This window comes from Solanum lycopersicum, chromosome 12 (assembly GCF_036512215.1).
Source record: "Solanum lycopersicum chromosome 12, SLM_r2.1".
NCBI classification, from domain to species: domain Eukaryota; kingdom Viridiplantae; phylum Streptophyta; class Magnoliopsida; order Solanales; family Solanaceae; genus Solanum; species Solanum lycopersicum.
The window spans coordinates 29,747,802-29,767,105 of NC_090811.1; the positions used below are offsets into that span (position 1 = coordinate 29,747,802).

The following is a 19,304-nucleotide window of genomic DNA, read 5'->3' on the forward strand; positions in this document are numbered from 1 at the left end:
GTGATTATATAATTGTGATTATATTAAGCATGATCAAGTTATTGAATCCCAAATCTTAATAAAAACCTAATCTCTTTTTAATGATGATGCCTTGGTAAGGGAGAAGGCTTGATGAACTAAAGTAATGAGATTGATGATGCCTTGGTAAGAAAGAAGGCTTGATGAATTGATGGAAGGAGATTAGGGGATCCGGTGTCACGAACCGACACGTAGTATTAGGGGATCGGGTGTCACGAACCGACACGTAGAATTAAGGGATCGGGTGTCACGAACCGACACGTAGAATTAGGGGATCGGGTGTCACTAACAGACACGTAGTATTAGGGGATCGGGTGTCACGAAGCGACACGTAGAATTAGGGGATCGGGTGTCACGATCGACACGTAGTATTAGGGGATCGGGTGTCATGAACCGACACGTAGAATTAGGGGATCGGGTGTCACGAACCGACACGTAGTATTAGGGGATCGGGTGTCACGAACCGACACGTAGAATTAGGGGATCGGGTGTCATGAACCGACACGTAGTATTAGGGGATCGGGTGTCACGAACCGACACGTAGATTTAGGGGATCGGGTGTCACGAACCGACACATAGATTTAGGGGATCGGGTGTCACGAACCGACACATAGATTGAGGGGATCGGAGTGTCACGTACCGACACAAGAGGATTAATGAATATTGAGGGAGCGGAGTGTCACGTACCGACACAAGAGAAATAAAGATAATGAATCTTGAAAGATGTTAATATACTCAATCTAATGAACATGATTCCCAAATGAGTATGGTATCGAGGCTTGAGTCCTCATGTGTGAACTTGACGGTAATTGTTAATGATATAGTATTTGTTGTTGCTACATGTTGAGTATCATAGTTGATTTTATGATATTACTTGGTATATATTGATTTATATTTTGAGTTGGCCGATGATATCTACTCAGTACCCGTGTTTTGTACTGACCCCTACTTTTATGTTCTCTTCTTGTTTATTTGTGGAGTGCAGCAAACGTGCCATCGTCTTCAACTCAACAGTAATTCAAGCCAGTCTTACTACATCGGAAATTCAGGGTGAGCTAATGCTTCTAGCTTGGACTGGATCTTCTTCTTCAAGTCTTGATGCCTTGAACTTCCGGCATGGACTAGCTTCCTATGTATTTTTAGCTTTTAGAATACTCTTAGTTTAGTCGTTTGATCGTAGATGTTCTTGTGATGATGACTTCCAGATTTTGGGGAATAATAGATGTTGAATTTTAGAAGTTAATGAATTGGTCTTTATTTAATGAGTTTAAGTCTTCCGCATTACTTTCTGTTGATATTATATTGAAATGTTAAGGTTAGATTGGTTGGTTCGCTCACATAGGAGGGTAAGTGTGGGTGCCAGTCGCAACCCGGTTTGGGTCGTGACAAACATGGTATCAGAGCATTAGGTTCTTTGGTCTCATCACACAAGAACGAGTCTAGTAGAGTCTTAAGGAACGGTAGGGGGACGCCTTTACTTTTCTTTGAGAGGCTACAAGACTTTAGGAAAATTCCATTCTTTCTTTCTTTCGTGCTATTACTTGGATCCAATTGGTATCTAGGTGATACAAATTGGTATCTGACCATCTTCACTCTATTTCGCGGATGGTTAGAACTAGATGTTTTTTTTGGCAAAGGAAAGTAAATGTTGATATAATTGTGTTTGAATTTTGTATGAAATTTATATTTTTTTTAGTTAGTATATTTCACAAAAAGAAATATATATGTGGCATGTGATGATGAAAGGTATAATAATAGTGTATGAAATGATTATGAATTTTTTTTTGTGTATGGACAATATTTTAAGCATTAATTTCGTTATTTTGTAGGTTATTGAAAGGTATATTAAGTGTGTATTAAGTATATATCAATTAATACGCATTATGTTGTAGTAAATGTTATTTTAATATTGTGAAACTGGTACATATATCGATTTTCAGATAAAGGGCATCATATATGATGTGTTTACTCTGTATAGTGGTTTAGTTAATGCGATAATATCGCAACTTAATATATATATTAATATAAGTTCTATTGAGTTAAAATATATTATTAGCGATATGTGTCCACCTATTAGTATTCACAATAATGTTGGGGTAGAGGTTTTTCTAGATCAAAAGAAAGTGAATTTGGATTTCTTTACAAAATATTCATTGTGCATCTCTTTGAAAGATTGTGAGAGGTATAATCAAGATCCTGGAGTTATTACTTATAGAATACATTCTGAAGTTAGTTTAACACTTATACTCCAACAATTCTATCTGTTTAATCGGAATGAATTTAGACGGAGTTGTCGATGAGAACAGTGAAGGAGATAATGATGTAATAAGTGACCATTCCAACCTATTTGTAGCTAAGAATCAGATTTACAATAATAAGGAAACACTTAAGGAGGTGATGAGGCATGTTGGACATGTCGAAAAATTCAATTTTCATGTAGCGCGTTGTAATGCATCTAAATAAGTGCACATCATTGTTTTAAAGTTATTTTTCATTTGATTTGTTTTGTTGTATAAAATTTGAATGTATATTTTCTTATTTGTGAAACAGTTATCACCTGATTTGTCTTTCTGAGAATTGTTCTTGGATGATGAGAGCATCTAGTTTGAATAAATCAAATTTATTCAAAGTTAGGAAGTACAATGCCGAAGACACTTGTTCTGTTAGAGATAGAGTGTATGCAACACATCAGGGGATAACTGACATTGTAGCTGTCTTAATAATGGAGAAGTATATTGATCATCTACGGTATACACTCCAAAGGATATAGCTGATGATATGTTAAAATTGCATGATTTTTCGCTAAAATACATAGAGACGTGGAGAGCTAAAGAAAAAATAATAAAATTGGTGCGCGAAGATCCCGCCGAATTGCATGCCAAATTACAAGGTAGTTTCAATGTAAAGTATAAATTTAAAACTTTTTTAATGGTAAAAATGAAAAAAACGACCTTATAGTTTGTTTTCATAATGAATTGAAATTTTCTGCTTAGTATTCTTTATGTATCACTTTTGTATCCTTTATGTGTGTAATTATAATTAAATACGTATAAAAGTATGTATTCTTTTTGTATCAATTAAGTGTTCTTTATGTATCCATTAAGTTATATATGTGATGTTTTAAACTGTCGTATTATATAATTGTAAAAAATTCAGGTTATCTATACATATTGGAGTAAACATATCCTGGATCGATTTTGAAAATAGAAAGAAGAGAGTGTGATAAATTCTTATACGCATTTGTTGCATTAGAAGCTTGTATTAGAGGCTGAGAGTATTGTAGGCCAGTTGTAGTTGTTGATGAGGCGAATTAAAGTGTTCAAATGGTGGTACAATTTAACTGCCAGCACGATGGATTCGTAAGGTATTTTTCGATCCCATTTAATTTTACGCTTATATAATATAATAAAATATGCTATAAATTGTGTTTCTAATTTGTGTGATATTTTGTTAAGAAAATGGATCAGGTCATATACTTCTGTTGGCGTATGCGAATAGTGATTTCTGAAAACGACGCTTCATGGACTTGGTTCTTGGAACAGTTTAAGAAAGCGTACGAAGTTACACAAAACATGTGTTTTATGCCGGATCGAAATGAGAGTATATGAAAAGATACTGCTATTGTATATCCTGAATTCGAACATTATGCCTGCATATGACACCTATCATGCAAATGTGTTGAAGAATTTCAATAGAAATACTGAAGATTTGAAGATTTTATTTTTTACACTGGCAAAGGCTTATACAAAACAACAGTTTCAGATGATTATGAGAAGAATAGACTAGATAGATATGCGAATATGACCATACTTATTTGATAGTGGTTATAGCAAATGGTCAAGAACTTACTCGAATTGTAAGCGCACATGGACCATACTTCAAACATCGCCGAGTCATTGAATAATGTTAACAGGTTAGCAAGGAGGTTACTGAAAATTTCACTCTAACAATTCAAAGGTGGATTCACAAGCACAATTAAGAGACTGATAAAACAACATTTGAGATTACAAAACGATATGATCTTTATCTACAGAAAATTATTGCTTTGTCTTGAAATATGAGAGTATGTATTTTACTATATTCAATAATAAATAAATGTATTTTACTTCCCAATATTTAGTGGCATGTATATTAATAATATCACATTGAAACTTTTAATCAGGTGGTACCTTCAACTGTTGATATGCATGTTGTAGCCGATGAGCAAAGAAGTACATAGTAAATTTGAACACAAAAATGTGTAGTTGTGGGAGATTTCAATATTATGAGATACCATGTGGTCATGTAATTGCACTTCTTAGATACAGAAAGTTGCATGAAGCAGATTTATGTTATGCTTTTTATATCCTGAAAAATTTCAAGGATGCATATGTCATTCCTGTTAAACCTATCCCATGCCAGAGTATATGAGATATACTGAGTTATATTTCATAGCCTAAATTGATGTCACCCGGTCCAAAAATATCAGCGGGAAGATCAAAACTTGAATGCTGGAAGGGGTTTGCTGATGTGAAATTCAAAAGGTCAAAAATCACCTGCAGTAGATGCCGTCAAATTGGACACAATAGAAAGACATGTTCAAATTATCCTATGCAAAAAATGATTTCTTACTGTTACACCTATTTTTATATTTTTTTTAGTGTTAGACACAAATTTTATTTTATTACGTGTATTTGCTATAAATAACATTGACAATTTTAGTTTCATAAATATTACCCAAATAGCATTAAAACACAATTTTTTCAAATGTGCTACACTGTATACAATTATTGTTCAAATTCGACACATAGCACATAGTGCATGCGAAATTCATATTAGTTGGATCAACTATTTTTAAAAGAACCCCCATTGAGAAACCATTCATACAAATTTCATAAAGTATTAAAATTCAGTAAAGCATACATTCATTCGTTTCTCTTCCATATAATTCAAAGTAAAATATGACATACATAATTCATACAATGTTGATACATAAGAATAAATTATTTTTAACATATTTTGGTACATTAATGTATTGTTAACTAGTTCGTACAAAGTCAAAATATATTTCATACAAAATACATACATGATTTATTCATATTTATACAAAAGTTAATATATGGCATATATAATTCTTACAATGTTCATACATAATGATAATTTTTTTGTAACATATTTTGGTACATTAATGTATTGTTTAATTATTTCATACAAAGTTAAAATATGTTTCATACAATATGCATACGTACATATATTATACATTTTTTTACAATGATTAATATATGAAATACATAATTCATACATAAGAATTTTTTTTAACATATTTTGATACATTCATTTATTTTAAACTAGTTCATACAGAGTTAAAATATATTTCATACAATTGCATATATATTTATGTGTATCAAAAAATATATTTATGTGATTTTATGTGTATAAACATAGTAATCCGTTCATCCAAAATAAGGGTAACATTGATAATTTATATAAAACAATCTTTGCTTCATATTAATAATACTGAACTGGAAAATAACATAAATAGTTCAACAGTTTCATTCAAAATAATGTAAAGGGTGCAATGAACTTTTTCTACTTTCTATTACATGGTCTTGGAGTAGGATAATTGGTGGTGTCCATAACTTGTTTTTTTGGCGTGCGAGCTCCACCATACTTGCTAGCAATTGTACTTGTAACTTCACTTTCACTTATTGGCCCCTCTTCATTCTTTGATTTTGCATAATACCAAAGTAATGTGGCATAGTTCGGACGATGATATGTTGAATTGATATCAATAGCAGACACATCAAAAACACCATTGCTGATATATTAGACAAAAAAGGAGGTCTATAGACCACAATAAGTGTAAATAAGTTGAAATTAGAAAAAAATTTATAATAACTTGTCACGACCCAAAAATAGACGTGATGGCACTCGTCTTATCCCATCAAGACAAGTCAGCCTAAAACTCCACCATTACAATTAAAATACGGAAAATTTACTATCAACTTACATTATACCCCCAAAACCTGGTAGTCACGTGTACAAGCCTCTAAAGTATTACAATTGATTCAAAAGAAAAACTCAAGTCTCAAATGAACTTGTTTCTAGAATAGAAAAACATCATAATTATGGAGAAGAAAGTCTGCTGAGATGGAAACAGCTACATCACAAATCTCCAAGAAGCCTCAGAAAAGAAGAGAATGACAAGTGCAACAAAAATCCAGGCTCATAACTTACAAAAATTTGTAGAAGCAAGGGGTGAGTACCAAACCACACGGTACTAAGCAAGTAAACCTCTAAACACAAGCAAAGGGGATGAAATACGAGTACTCCTACCACCCCTAACCTAACCTCCACAACTACAACCTGCATTAATCAACCCAACCTAACAGCTCATAGTTTACATAGCACGTAGCTCAACAATAACACTTAGAGAAATTACATATCCTCAACAACAACACTTAAACAAATTACTTATCCGCAATAACAAGCTCAATATTGATCAATCACAAGTTCCACAGAAAGGTAATCAGAAGATCAACAAAACACGATATCAAGTTCACTAATAATAAGTATGTACAATGCAATGGAATGCAATGTCAAGTATAATGATGCATGTCTGACCTAGTGATACACACCCGCTGTCTCTCAGTCCGGGACCCATGGGGGACATATTTGTCCATGCATTTGTCGCGGCGCACGATAAGACCCTCGATAATAATAACCATCGCGGCGAGCGATACGTTCCTCAAAATATAGTATCCATCGCGGCGCGCGTTATGTCCCTCGAAATGGTACATCCTCTTTAAGTTCTCATTCTTTCTCAATGCACATAACACTTTTCACCATCATGTCTCAAAATAATGCAAATGACATGTTCACACAAATAAGAGGATATCACCATTTTCATAACATTGCACGATTCACAACAATAATGATTCAAAAAGCCTTTCAAACCATTCTCCATTATCAATACATCACACACAATCAATTATTTAAATTGTCTTTTATTACCCTTTGTTTTCATCATTAAAATTAATCAAGGTGGACAAGCCAACCCATCACCAAATCCCGTTACTCACAAACATATACCACAAGGAAATACATACATTCCATACACTTAACAAGAGTTTAGAAATCCACTTGCCTCAACTAATCAACAATTTACTCCGGGGTTTGAGCCTTCCCTTTTTCGTTGAGCTTCCAAATTAATGCAATCTATTCAAGTACATATATTTATAATAAGATTTCAAAACTAACAACACTCTTATTAATGCATGTTTAGCCTTGATAAACAAAAATTGAATCAGATCTATAATTAAGCTCCTGAATTTTTAAGCCTAGAAATAACTCTTAATTATTCAAAAAAAAACTTAGCTCTAATAATTTTTATGTGATGTAATCCATCAAAAATATCTATTTACTATCTTAATATAAAGAAAACTTAAATTATAATGGAACAATAATAATAATAAAAAATGAACTAGGGTCATCTAGTTACAATGAGTATTCTGCAGACCTACTATTCCCATAATTATAATTCACAATGCCTACTAATTCAATTCTCTAATGACAATCATTGCCAATCTATTAATCAGGATAATCATCCAACAATGGTGGTCTGAAGTTGATGATCCAGGTACGTCAGTGTTGAAAAAATCACCACTTGACTTTTGATCTTCATCTACATAAGATAAAAATCATTATGTAAAAATAAAATTTTAAATTGAAATACATTTTATAATAATGTGTATATCATACCATCGATATTTTAAATGTGGACGTGTTCGTCCATTGAAACAGACGGCATATTCATTGGATCTTTAGCAGATTGTGTAACATTGTGAGTGGTGTCGTCCTGATATTAGTTTTCAGATAACGTCAATATATTTTGATTTTTTGTATGAATTAAATTAACATAATTCATACATGTATCAAAATCGTGCTTTCATACATTTATATATAACTTTTATACATTGTTTATATATATATATATATATATATATATATATAAAAGTCACTTTCATACACAATTGATACCACAATTAAACATTGTTATATATATAAAAAAAAAAGACACTTTCATACACATTTAATACAACATTTATACATTATTCATATATATATATATATATATATATATATATATATATATAAACACTTTCATACATAATTAATACAACATCTATAGATTATTCATATATATATATATAAAGAAACTTTCATACATAATTAATACATCTATACATTATTCACACACACACACACACACACACCCACGCACGCACGCACGCACACGCACACACACACACACACACACACACATATATATATGAAAAAATTTCCATTTTTTCATTTAAAAGTCATACATTGATCATAAATGTAAACACAAATGACATAAAATATCAATAGATACAATGATCAAACAACATTCATATGCATAAAAGACATTGATTCATATCTGTTGTTGTGCATCTAGTGTTGGTTGACGTCTTGACAATCTAATCTATTCAATTATAAGCTTAGTCGAGTTATCGACAAAAGTCTTGATTTTAACCATGTGCTTGTCAATCTTATTAATGTATAAAAAAATCAAAATAATAAAATAAAATATAGAGTAATTATATTAGTTCATTGAAATGAGATTGAAACTAACATTAACTTTGAGATCCTTCAACTCCACCTTAACCAGTTCATTAAACAGTAATAAGTTTTGATATGTATAGCGTAATATCTAAAAATTATTTTAAGCGTAAATTTTTATTTATACCTGTTTAATTTCAGCTTTCAACTCTACATATTTTTGTTCAAAATCAACGTCATGCTTTTTCGAGGTTCCTTGCTCTTCAGAATCATGGTGACTGGGAGATTGGCTTAAAATGGTCTCATCCATGACATTTAACTCTTCTTCAGTAAAAATCATATTTCTGAATTTATGATGCATGTCACGACCCAAAATGAGTCGTGAGTGGCACCCACACTTAACAGGTGACAACAACAAGTACCATAACCATTTGCCACAACCCAAGCACATCTATGAAGACTTAAGCCTCCATACCATACTCATTTAGGAATTAGGTTCTTTAAATTGAGTATATTAACATAATTCAAGATTCATTCCTTTTACTAACCTGGTGTCGGAACGTGACACTCCGATCCTCCTCATACTATCTTGGTGTCGGAACATGACACTCCGATCCTCTACTATCCTGGTGTCGGAACGTGACACCCGATCCACTAATACTATCCTGGTGTCAGAACGTGACACCCGATCCACTACTACTATCCTGGTGTCGGAACGTGACACCCGATCCACTAATACTATCCTGGTGTCGGAACGTGACACCCGATCCACTACTACTATCCTGGTGTCGGAACGTGACACCGATCCATTAACCTCATTCATTTAGTTCATCAAGCCTTCTTTTATACCAAGGCATCATCATTATCAAGGAGGTTTTTAAGGTTTAAGATTCAACAGCCTCATCATGCTAATTCATCACAATTACATAATTACATCATGCAAACACACAATTAAGCATATAGGAGACTTTACAATACTAACCAACACATATCATTCGCTATTAAGAGTTAACTATGGAAAAGCATAAATCATAACCTACCTCCACCGAAGAATCGTGATCAAGAAATCTACTTTTCCAACTTTGCTTTCCTCTTCGTTTCTCCCTCTCTCGTTCGTTCGTTCTCCCCTCTTTTCTCTGTTCTTTCTATTTTTCCTTATTCAAACTCTATTTCTTTTACCCTAATTACCATATAATTAAGTATAAGAGATGGTAAAAGTAACCCACTATTTATTCCAAGGTTGTCTCCTTTAACCCCCAAGTAATTGAATTATTAACATTAAACCACTAACTTTATAATTATAAGCAGGAATAGTCCAAAACGCCCCTTAACACATTTAACAGAAATTCGACCCAGTTAGGGTTACGCAGCCTGTGACGGCCCGTCGTGCCTGCGATGGTCCGTCCTGCTTCTTCCGTCACAAAGTACAGAGACTCAATTCATTAAGGAGTCTGTGACGGTCTGTCGTGCCTACGACGGTCCGTCCTGCTCTTCCGTCGCGAAGTTCAGAGAGTTGTTCTCAGTACCTAATTTTTCCAGAGTCTAAGTGTTTTGGAACGAGACACCCTTGACGGTCCGTCGTGGGATCCGTCGACTGAGACAATTATTACCAGAAATAAATTCTACTGCTCAAAATGACTAAACACGTCGTTACAATAGATACCAATTTACCCATCGTTCGTCCCTGAACGATCACAAGAAGAAAAACAAGGACGAAAAGGAGTACCTGAATCTGTAAACAGGTGTGGGTATCTTTCTTGCATATCGGCCTCCTTCTCCCAAGTGGACTCTTCAACTGGTCGATTCTTCCATTGAACTTTGATGGATGCCATCTCCCTTGATTTCAACTTGCGGAATTCTCTATCTAAAATTGCAACAGGCTCCTTCTCATAAGACAAATTCTCATCAAGAAGAACTGAATTCCAACGAATGATGTAGTTTCCATCCCCATGGTATCTTTTCAACATAGACACATGAAATACCGGGTGCACTCTTGACAGTCCTGGGGGAAAGGCTAATTCATAAGCTACCTCCCCCACGCGCTTCAGAACTTCAAATGGACCAATGTACCTCGGACTAAGCTTACCTCGCTTACCAAACCACATCACCCCTTTCATGGGCGAAACCTTCAGCAAAACTTGCTCACCCTCCATAAACTCCAAGTCTCTAACCTTTCGATCTGTATACTCTTTCTGTCTACTTTGAGCCGCTAGAAGCTTTCCTTGAATGCATTTCACTTTGTCTAACGATTCCATCAGAAGGTCAGTACCCCAAGGTCTAACCTCAAATGCATCAAACCACCCAATGGGCGACCTACATCTTCTCCCATACAGAGCCTCAAATGGGGTCATATCAATACTTGAGTGATAGCTATTGTTGTATGAGAACTCTGCTAAGGGTAAGAAGTTATCCCAATGACCACCAAACTCTATCACACATGCGCAAGCATATCCTCCAAAACATGAATCGTTCGCTCAGACTGACCATCGGTCTGAGGGTGAAATGCGGTACTAAGATCCAACCTAGTACCTAATTCGGCATGCAATGTTCTCCAAAACTTAGAAGTAAATTGCGTACCCCCATCTGATATGATGGAGAGTGGAACTCCATGCAATCGAACAATTTCTGAGATATAAAGTTTGGCTAACTTCTCTGCATTGTAAGTCACCTTGACTGGAATGAAATGAGCAGACTTAGTTAATCTGTCAACGATTACCCAAATGGAGTCATACTTACCCATTGTCTTTGGAAGACCTACCACGAAGTCCATTGCAATTCTCTCCCACTTCCATTCAGGAATGGGCATTCTCTGAAGTGTCCCTCCAGGCCTGTGGTGTTCATACTTTACCAGCTGAAAATTCGGGCATTGAGCAACAAAATCAACAATGTCACGCTTTATCCTACTCCACCAAAAATGTTGCTTTAGGTCACGGTACATCTTGGTTGCACCAGGATGTATAGAATACCTTGAACTATGAGCCTCTGTAAGAATAGTGTGAATCAAATCATTGACGCGGGGTACACATACCCTTCTCTTAATTCTCAAAACACCTTCCTCATCAATTTTTGCTTCTTTAGCCTCTCCTGACAATACCTTATCTCGAATCCGGTTCAGTTTCTCATCAGTAAACTGCTTTCCCTTAATCTTGTCAAGAAAGGAAGATCTTGCCTCCACACAGGCCAAAAATCCTCCCTTCTCATTTACTTCTAGCCTCATAAGGTCATTAGCCAGAGTCTGAACCTCTCTAGCCAATGGGCGTCTAGAAACCTGCAAGTGAGCTAGACTTCCCATGCTCCCTGCTTTTCTACTTAACGCATCTGCCACAATGTTAGCTTTTCCCGGATGATTCAAAATAGTAATATCGTAGTCTTTCAGTAGTTCCATCCATCTCCTCTGTCTCAGATTCAAATCTCTCTGAGTAAAGACATACTGTAGATTACGATGATCCGTATAGACTTCACACTTAACCCCATATAGATCATGTCTCCATTGCTTTAATGCAAACATTACCGCAGCCAACTCCAAATTGTGGATCGGATAATTACGTTCATGCACCTTTAATTGCCTCGAAGCATAAGCAATTACATTCTTCTCTTGCATTAGCACTGCACCCAAACCAAAATAGGATGCATCACAATAAACAATGAAATTCTTACCTTCCACTGGCAGGGTAAGAATTGGTGCAGTAGTCAACAAAGTCTTGAGTTTCTGAAAGCTTTCTTCACACTTGTATGACCATACAAATGGAACACCCTACTTAGTCAAATTTGTCAATTGGGAAGCAACGGAGGAAAATCCCTTGACAAATCGACGGTAGTAGCTAGCTAAACCAACAAAGCTCCTTACCTCTGTAACATTAGTAGGTCTTACCCAACTCTTCACTGCTTCGATCTTAGAAGGATCCACCATCACTCCATCCTTAGAAACCACATGCCCCAAGAAGGACATTGAATCTAGCCAAAACTCACACTTGGAGAATTTGGCATAAAGCTTTTTCTCCCTCAACATTTCCAATAAAATTCTCAAGTGCTCCTCATGTTCTTTCCTGCTCTTTGAGTATACCAGTATATCATCGATGAATACAATGACAAAGAGGTCCAGATATGGCTTAAAAATTCCATTCATCAAGCTCATGAAAGTAGCAGGGGCATTCGTAAGTCCAAAAGACATTACTAAGAACTCATAATGTCCATACCTGGTTTGAAAAGCAGTCTTTGGCACATCCGTTGCCCGTATTTTCAATTGATGATAACCAGATCTCAAATCAATTTTTGAGAAGGTACAAGCACCTTGTAACTGATCGAACAAATCATCGATGCGAGGAAGAGGATACCTGTTCTTAATAGTTACCTTATTCAGTTGTTTGTAGTCTATGCACATCCGAAAACTTCCATCCTTCTTCTTCACAAACAAAACTGGAGTACCCCAAGGGGATGCACTTGGTCTAATAAAGCCTTTGCTTAACAACTCTTGAAGTTGGGCCTTTAACTCTCTTAACTCAGCGGAAGCCATCCTATAAGGGGGTATGGAAATGGGGCGAGTACCCGGCTCCAGATCAATACAGAAATCAATATCTCTATCCGCTGGCATACCAGGAAGGTCTGCAGGAAACACATCCAGAAACTCGCGGACTATCGAAACCGACTCAATTGAAGGTACTTGAGTAGTATCATCCCTGAGGTGTGCCAAGAAAGCTAAACAACCCTTACTAACCATTCTTTTAGCACGAAGAAAGGAGATAATACGAACTGGAGTGGAAGTGTAGTCACCCTCCCACACTAACGGATCTGTCCCAGGCTTGGCCAACGTTACAGTTTTATCATTACAATCTAAGATTGCAAAATTTAGAGAAAGCCAAGTCATACCCAGAATTACATCGAAGTCAACCATTTCTAGGATAACCAAGTCTACATGAGTATTGCTCCCCACAAAAGTCATAAGACAAGACCTATACACCTTTTCAACTATCACAAACTCACCCACCGGAGTAGAAACACGAATAGCATGTCAAGAAAATCACAATGTAAATCAAAACCAGTAGCAAATGAGGAAGATACATAAGAAAATGTGGATCCAGGATCAAACAATACAGAAGCCATGCAATCACAAACCAAAAGATTACCTGTGATGACAGCATCAGATGTCTCCGCTTCAGATCTCCCAGGGAAAGCATAAAAATGGGCCCTGTCACCTGTCTGTCCGTTGCCCCTACCATGTTGTGCTGCAGAAGTTCCAGTTTGCCCGCCGCCCCGGTTGATTTGGTGACCACCATTACCTCGGCCACCACGTTCTCCGGAATAGCGGCCTCTTCCATGACCACCTCTACCTCTGACTATTGGGGGTATGTAACTCTGTTTTGGACAATATCTCTTAATATGTCCAATTTCCCCACATCCATAACACTCTATGGGTTCAAGCATAGGTCTCTGTGAGAACGGCGGAGTCTGGGGATAACCTCCAAATTCAGAGAAATGTTGACCGGTCTGCGGTGGACCCCCAGCTACAGCCTGTAGTGAAGACTGAATTGGTCGAGCTGAGTAACCTCCTGAACTCTGCCCTCTGGAGTAAGAACCACTAAACTCACCTCCCTTACGAAACTTCTTAGATGACGATGCCATAGTGAAGTCATCTCGCTTCACCCCCTCCACCTCTATCACAAAATCTACCACTTCCTGAAAGGATTTTGCTGCAGCAGCTACCTGTAAGGCTGGGATCTACAAATCTGACCTCAATCCCTTCACAAAACGCCGAATCCGCTCTTGTGGACTGAAGCAAAGCTGGGTGGCATACCTGGATAATGCACGAAACTTAGCCTCATAAGCAGTAACTGACATCCTGCCTTGCTCTAGGCTCAGGAACTCATCTCTCCTCCTATCCCTCAAATTCCGGGGTATATACTTCTCCATAAATAGGCTAGAGAATGATGCCCAAGTCATAGGTGGTGCCTGTGCTGGTTGACACTCAACATACAATCGCCACCACATTTTGGCATTTCCTTGAAACTGATAGGTCACAAACTTAACGCCGAACCGTTCTACTATGTCCATCTTATGTAGCAGCTCATGACAATCAACCAGTGAAGACTGAATAGGTCGGGCTGGGTAACCTCCTGCACCCTGTCCTCTGGAGTAAGAACCATTAAACTCACCTCCCTTGCGAAACTTCTTAGTTGCTGATGCCATGGTGAAGTCATCTGGCTTCACTCCCTCCTCCTCTATCACAAAGTCTACCACTTCCTGAAAGGATTTTGCTGCAGTAGATACCTGTAAGGCTGGAGTCTGCAAATCTGACCTCAATCCCTTCACAAAACGGAGAATCCGCTCTTGTGGACTGAAGTAAAGCTGGGTGGCATACCTAGATAATGCACGAAACTTAGCCTCATATGCAGTAACCGACATCGTGCCTTGCTCTAGGCTCAGGAACTCATCTCTCCTCCTATCCCTCAAAGTCCGGGGTATATACTTCTCCATAAACAAGCTAGAGAATGATGCCCAAGTCATAGGTGGTGCCTGTGATGGTTGACACTCAACATACAATCGCCACCACATTTTGGCATTTACCTGAAACTAATAGGTTACAAACTCAACACCGAATCGTTCCACTATGCTCATCTTATGTAGCAACTCATGACAATCAACCAGAAAGTCATAGGCATCCTCAGATTCAGCACCCTTGAAAACTGGAGGTTTCAACTTCAAGAACTTACTGAAAAGTTCATGCTGGCCGCTTGTCATTATAGGCCCTGTAGTCAACCGAGGAAACGTGCCTATTTCCAATGAGGCATCCATGCGGGGAGCCACAGCAGCTGCATGTTGTACTCCCGGAACCTGAGGTGCTGGTGCAGAAAACACTGGAGGTGTCTGGCCTTGATCAGATAACCCGCTACGATAAGCAAGAACCTGATTAATCATCTCTGGGGTAGGTTGGGGGGGGGTAATTCCTCACTCTGTACTTGTTCATTCTCCCCTTCCTCACCCTCTCTTAATACTTCCTCGGTCGGTGGAGGAGTCACCGCCCTAGCACTAGACTGGCCAGGTGCTTGTCCTCTTCCCCTAGAGGACGTCCTCCCGCGACCTCTACCACGGCCTCTTGCCACTGCTCCTCTTCGAGCTACAGCCCCAGTGGCTGTCTTAGACGCATCTTGTCTTGCCGGTGTTGGTGTTGGCGCAGTTGTTGCTCTAGTTCTATCCATCTGCGAAATAAAGTGAAGATGGTCAGATACCAATTTGTATCACCTAGATACCAATTGGATCCAAGTAATAGCACGAAAGAAAGAAAGAATGGAATTTTCCTAAAGTCTTATAGCCTCTCAAAGAAAAGTAAAGGCGTCCCCCTACCGTTCCTCAAGACTCTACTAGACTCGTTCTTCTGTGATGAGACCAACAAACCTAATGCTCTGATACTAAGTTTGTCACGACCCAAAACGAGTCGTGAGTGGCACCCACACTTAACAGGTGACAACAACAAGTACCATAACCATTTGCCACAACCCAAGCACATCTATGAGGACTCAAGCCTCCATACCATACTCATTTAGGAATTAGGTTCTTTAAATTGAGTATATTAACATAATTCAAGATTCATTCTTTTTACTAACCTAGTGTCGGAACGTGACACTCCGATCCTCCTCATACTATCCTGGTGTCGGAACGTGACACTCTGATCCTCTACTATCCTGGTGTCGGAATGTGACACCCGATCCACTACTACTATCCTGGTGTCGGAACGTGACACCCGATCCACTAATACTATCCTGGTGCCAGAACGTGACACCCGATCCACTACTACTATCCTGGTGTCGGAACGTGACACTCGATCCACTAATACTATCCTAGTGTCGGAACGTGATACCCGATCTACTACTACTATCCTGGTGTCGGAACGTGACACCCGATCCATTAACCTCATTCTTTTAGTTCATCAAGCCTTCTTTTATACCAAGGCATCATCATTATCAAGGAGGTTTTTAAGGTTTAAGATTCAACAGCCTCATCATGCTAATTCATCACAATTACATAATTACATTATGCAAGCACACAATTAAGCATATAGGAGACTTTACAATACTACCCAGCACATATCATTCGCTATTAAGAGTTTACTATGGAAAAGCATAAACCATAACCTACCTCCACCGAAGAATCGTGATCAAGAAATCTACTTTTCCAATGCTTTGCTTTCCTCTTCATTTCTCCCTCTCTCGTTCGTTCATTCTCCCCTCTTTTCTCTGTTCTTTCTATTTTTCCTTATTCTAACTCTTTTTCTTTTACCCTAATTACCATATAATTAAGTATAAAAGATGGTAAAAGTAACCCACTATTTATTCCAAGGTTGTCTCCTTTAACCCCCAAGTAATTGAATTATTAACATTAAACCACTAACTTTATAATTACAAGCACGAATAGTCCAAAATGCCCCTTAAGACATTTAACAGAAATCCGACCCAGTCAGGGTTACGCAGCCTGTGATGGCCCGTCGTGCTTGCGACGGTCCGTCCTGCTTCTTCCGTCACAAAGTACAGAGACTCAATTCATTAAAGAGTCTGCGACGGTCCGTCGTGCCTACGACGGTCCGTCCTGCTCTTCCGTCGCGAAGTTCAGAGAGTTGTTCTCAGTACCCAATTTTTCCAGAGTCTATGTGTTTTGGAACGAGACACCCTCGACGGTCCGTCGTGGGATCTGTCGACTCAGACAGTTATTACCAGAAATAAACTTAACTGCTCAAAACGACTAAACAGGTCGTTACACTGCATAAAAGAAAAATATGAGAATAAATAATTACTTTAATAACATTCAATAAAAAGTTACCTGATTTTCATGGGTTATGAATGTCGTTTTCTTCAAATCATAAAAAAAATAACGTCATTTGTTGTCTTCTAGTTCGGGATATGCAGTGTGCGATCTAAAGCATGGATAGCAATTGTGTTGTCAAATTGATGATAACACTCATAAAACCATACCTGCAAGGCTATATGGAACAAGCTGAACTTGAATGACGAAGAATTTTTTTCAACTTATGACTGCACGCTTTAAGTGTTAAATTAAAATACTCATTTCCCCATGAAAATGTGGCATACTGGCAAGACTCAACTAAATCAAAATATAATTTGAAAATTGTTGTTTTGAAGGGTCTGAAGCAGTCAGAAATGATGAAATGAAGTACAGAATTTTGATTTTTAAAAGGTCATCCTCTTCCCTAAAGTTTTTCAATCTAAACATGTGGTAAAAATTTGACTTGGGGACTTTGTCCATATCCCCAAAATTTTATGCGATAAGTCTATTTGGAATAGACGAATCAGAAACAAAATAAAAAATCGATCCAAATTTCAGACCGGTTATAGCGATAAATTCATTTAATCCAAAGTGTTACTCTGTACTATTTATGTTGATAAGAACATGTCATCTCTATTATTTTCATTTTCAAGAAGAAAAATATGGCGCAACAATTGACATTGAATTTTTATGTTATGTAAATCATAAAAAAATTCAAATGGTATTTCTTGTAAAAATTGTTGGAACACATTTTGACCAAGGAAGATCAACAGATCAGCGAACACATTCATGTTGATATATGAAGACAAATGTGTTTGTACCTTCTTCTCCTATAAAATTGGTAAAACTAAATCAATACTTTTAACATAATATATAATTTCATAGAAAAATCATAGATACACTGCCCTATTAATTGACAGACAATTCAAATCATACAAACTAATACATCAGTACATACATAATTCATACAATATTAATATATATTATATATTTTTTAAAATTAATCCGTGACTTAAACTACAAAATAAAACTCATACAGTATCAATATATCAATTCATATATCAAAATCAAAACATAAAATATACACTATCATATTAATGGACAGTTAATTCAATTCATACAAAAATCATACAAACTAATACATCAGTTCATACATAATTCATACAATTTTAATACATATTAGATTTTTTAAAAAAAAAAAATTAATCTGTGACTTTTAAACTACAAAATAAAACTCATACAATACCAATACATCAATTCATGGATCAAAATCAAAACGTAAAATATACAGTGGTAATACGTATTATAATAGTCAAAATTATATGATATAACTATGAAATTCAAAGTGTTCGCATATAACAGTGAAAATTCAATTCATACACGATTAATACATAACTCATATAATATTCATACATAAAAACAATTTTCAACAAAAATAATGAATAAACTCATATACATACAAAAATATCAATTCATACAAATTTCATATATCATACGATTGCCAAATAAAATAAAAAATCAAACTCACTTATGTATAATAATATAACCAAAATTTAAAATAATCTTTTTATTAACCTTGATAACTTTTTTGGATTTCTTTGTGCGTTGTATCTCTGAATCCTTCTTTGAGGACATTCTTGTCGATCGACCAATTTCAATACCTTTTGACTTTTTATTTTTTGATTCGTTAACAAAGTCAGAATCTGATTCTGGCGATGTTTGAATTTCTTTTCCCTTCTTCTTCTTCCCTCTTTCCTTTGCATCTTTTTTTTTTAATTATTTTTTTCAGTCTTCGATTATCAGAACTGGCAGTCTGTTTTCCAATTGATTTTTACGGTTGAGTTTGGGCAAAATATTGAATGAAGGAGCATGAAAGTCATCAGATGATGACTCCTTAACCAATTTTCTACTTTTAATTGATGTTCTATTGGCTTTCATCTACATTCTTTACG

General features: G+C 36.5%; 1 protein-coding gene across 1 annotated transcript; it reads right to left on the reverse strand.

Moving 5' to 3' along the window:
* Positions 1-5,504: 5,504 nt before the first annotated feature.
* On the reverse strand, positions 5,505-17,376 carry LOC112940509 (uncharacterized). Its single transcript, XM_069292588.1, has 3 exons — positions 13,704-17,376; positions 7,759-7,855; positions 5,505-7,681 (listed from the first exon to the last, which is right to left on the reverse strand). Exon 1 carries the CDS (start codon positions 15,127-15,129, stop codon positions 14,296-14,298), a length of 834 nt encoding a protein of 277 aa, XP_069148689.1. The 5' UTR covers positions 15,130-17,376; the 3' UTR covers positions 5,505-7,681; positions 7,759-7,855; positions 13,704-14,295.
* Positions 17,377-19,304: the final 1,928 nt, after the last annotated feature.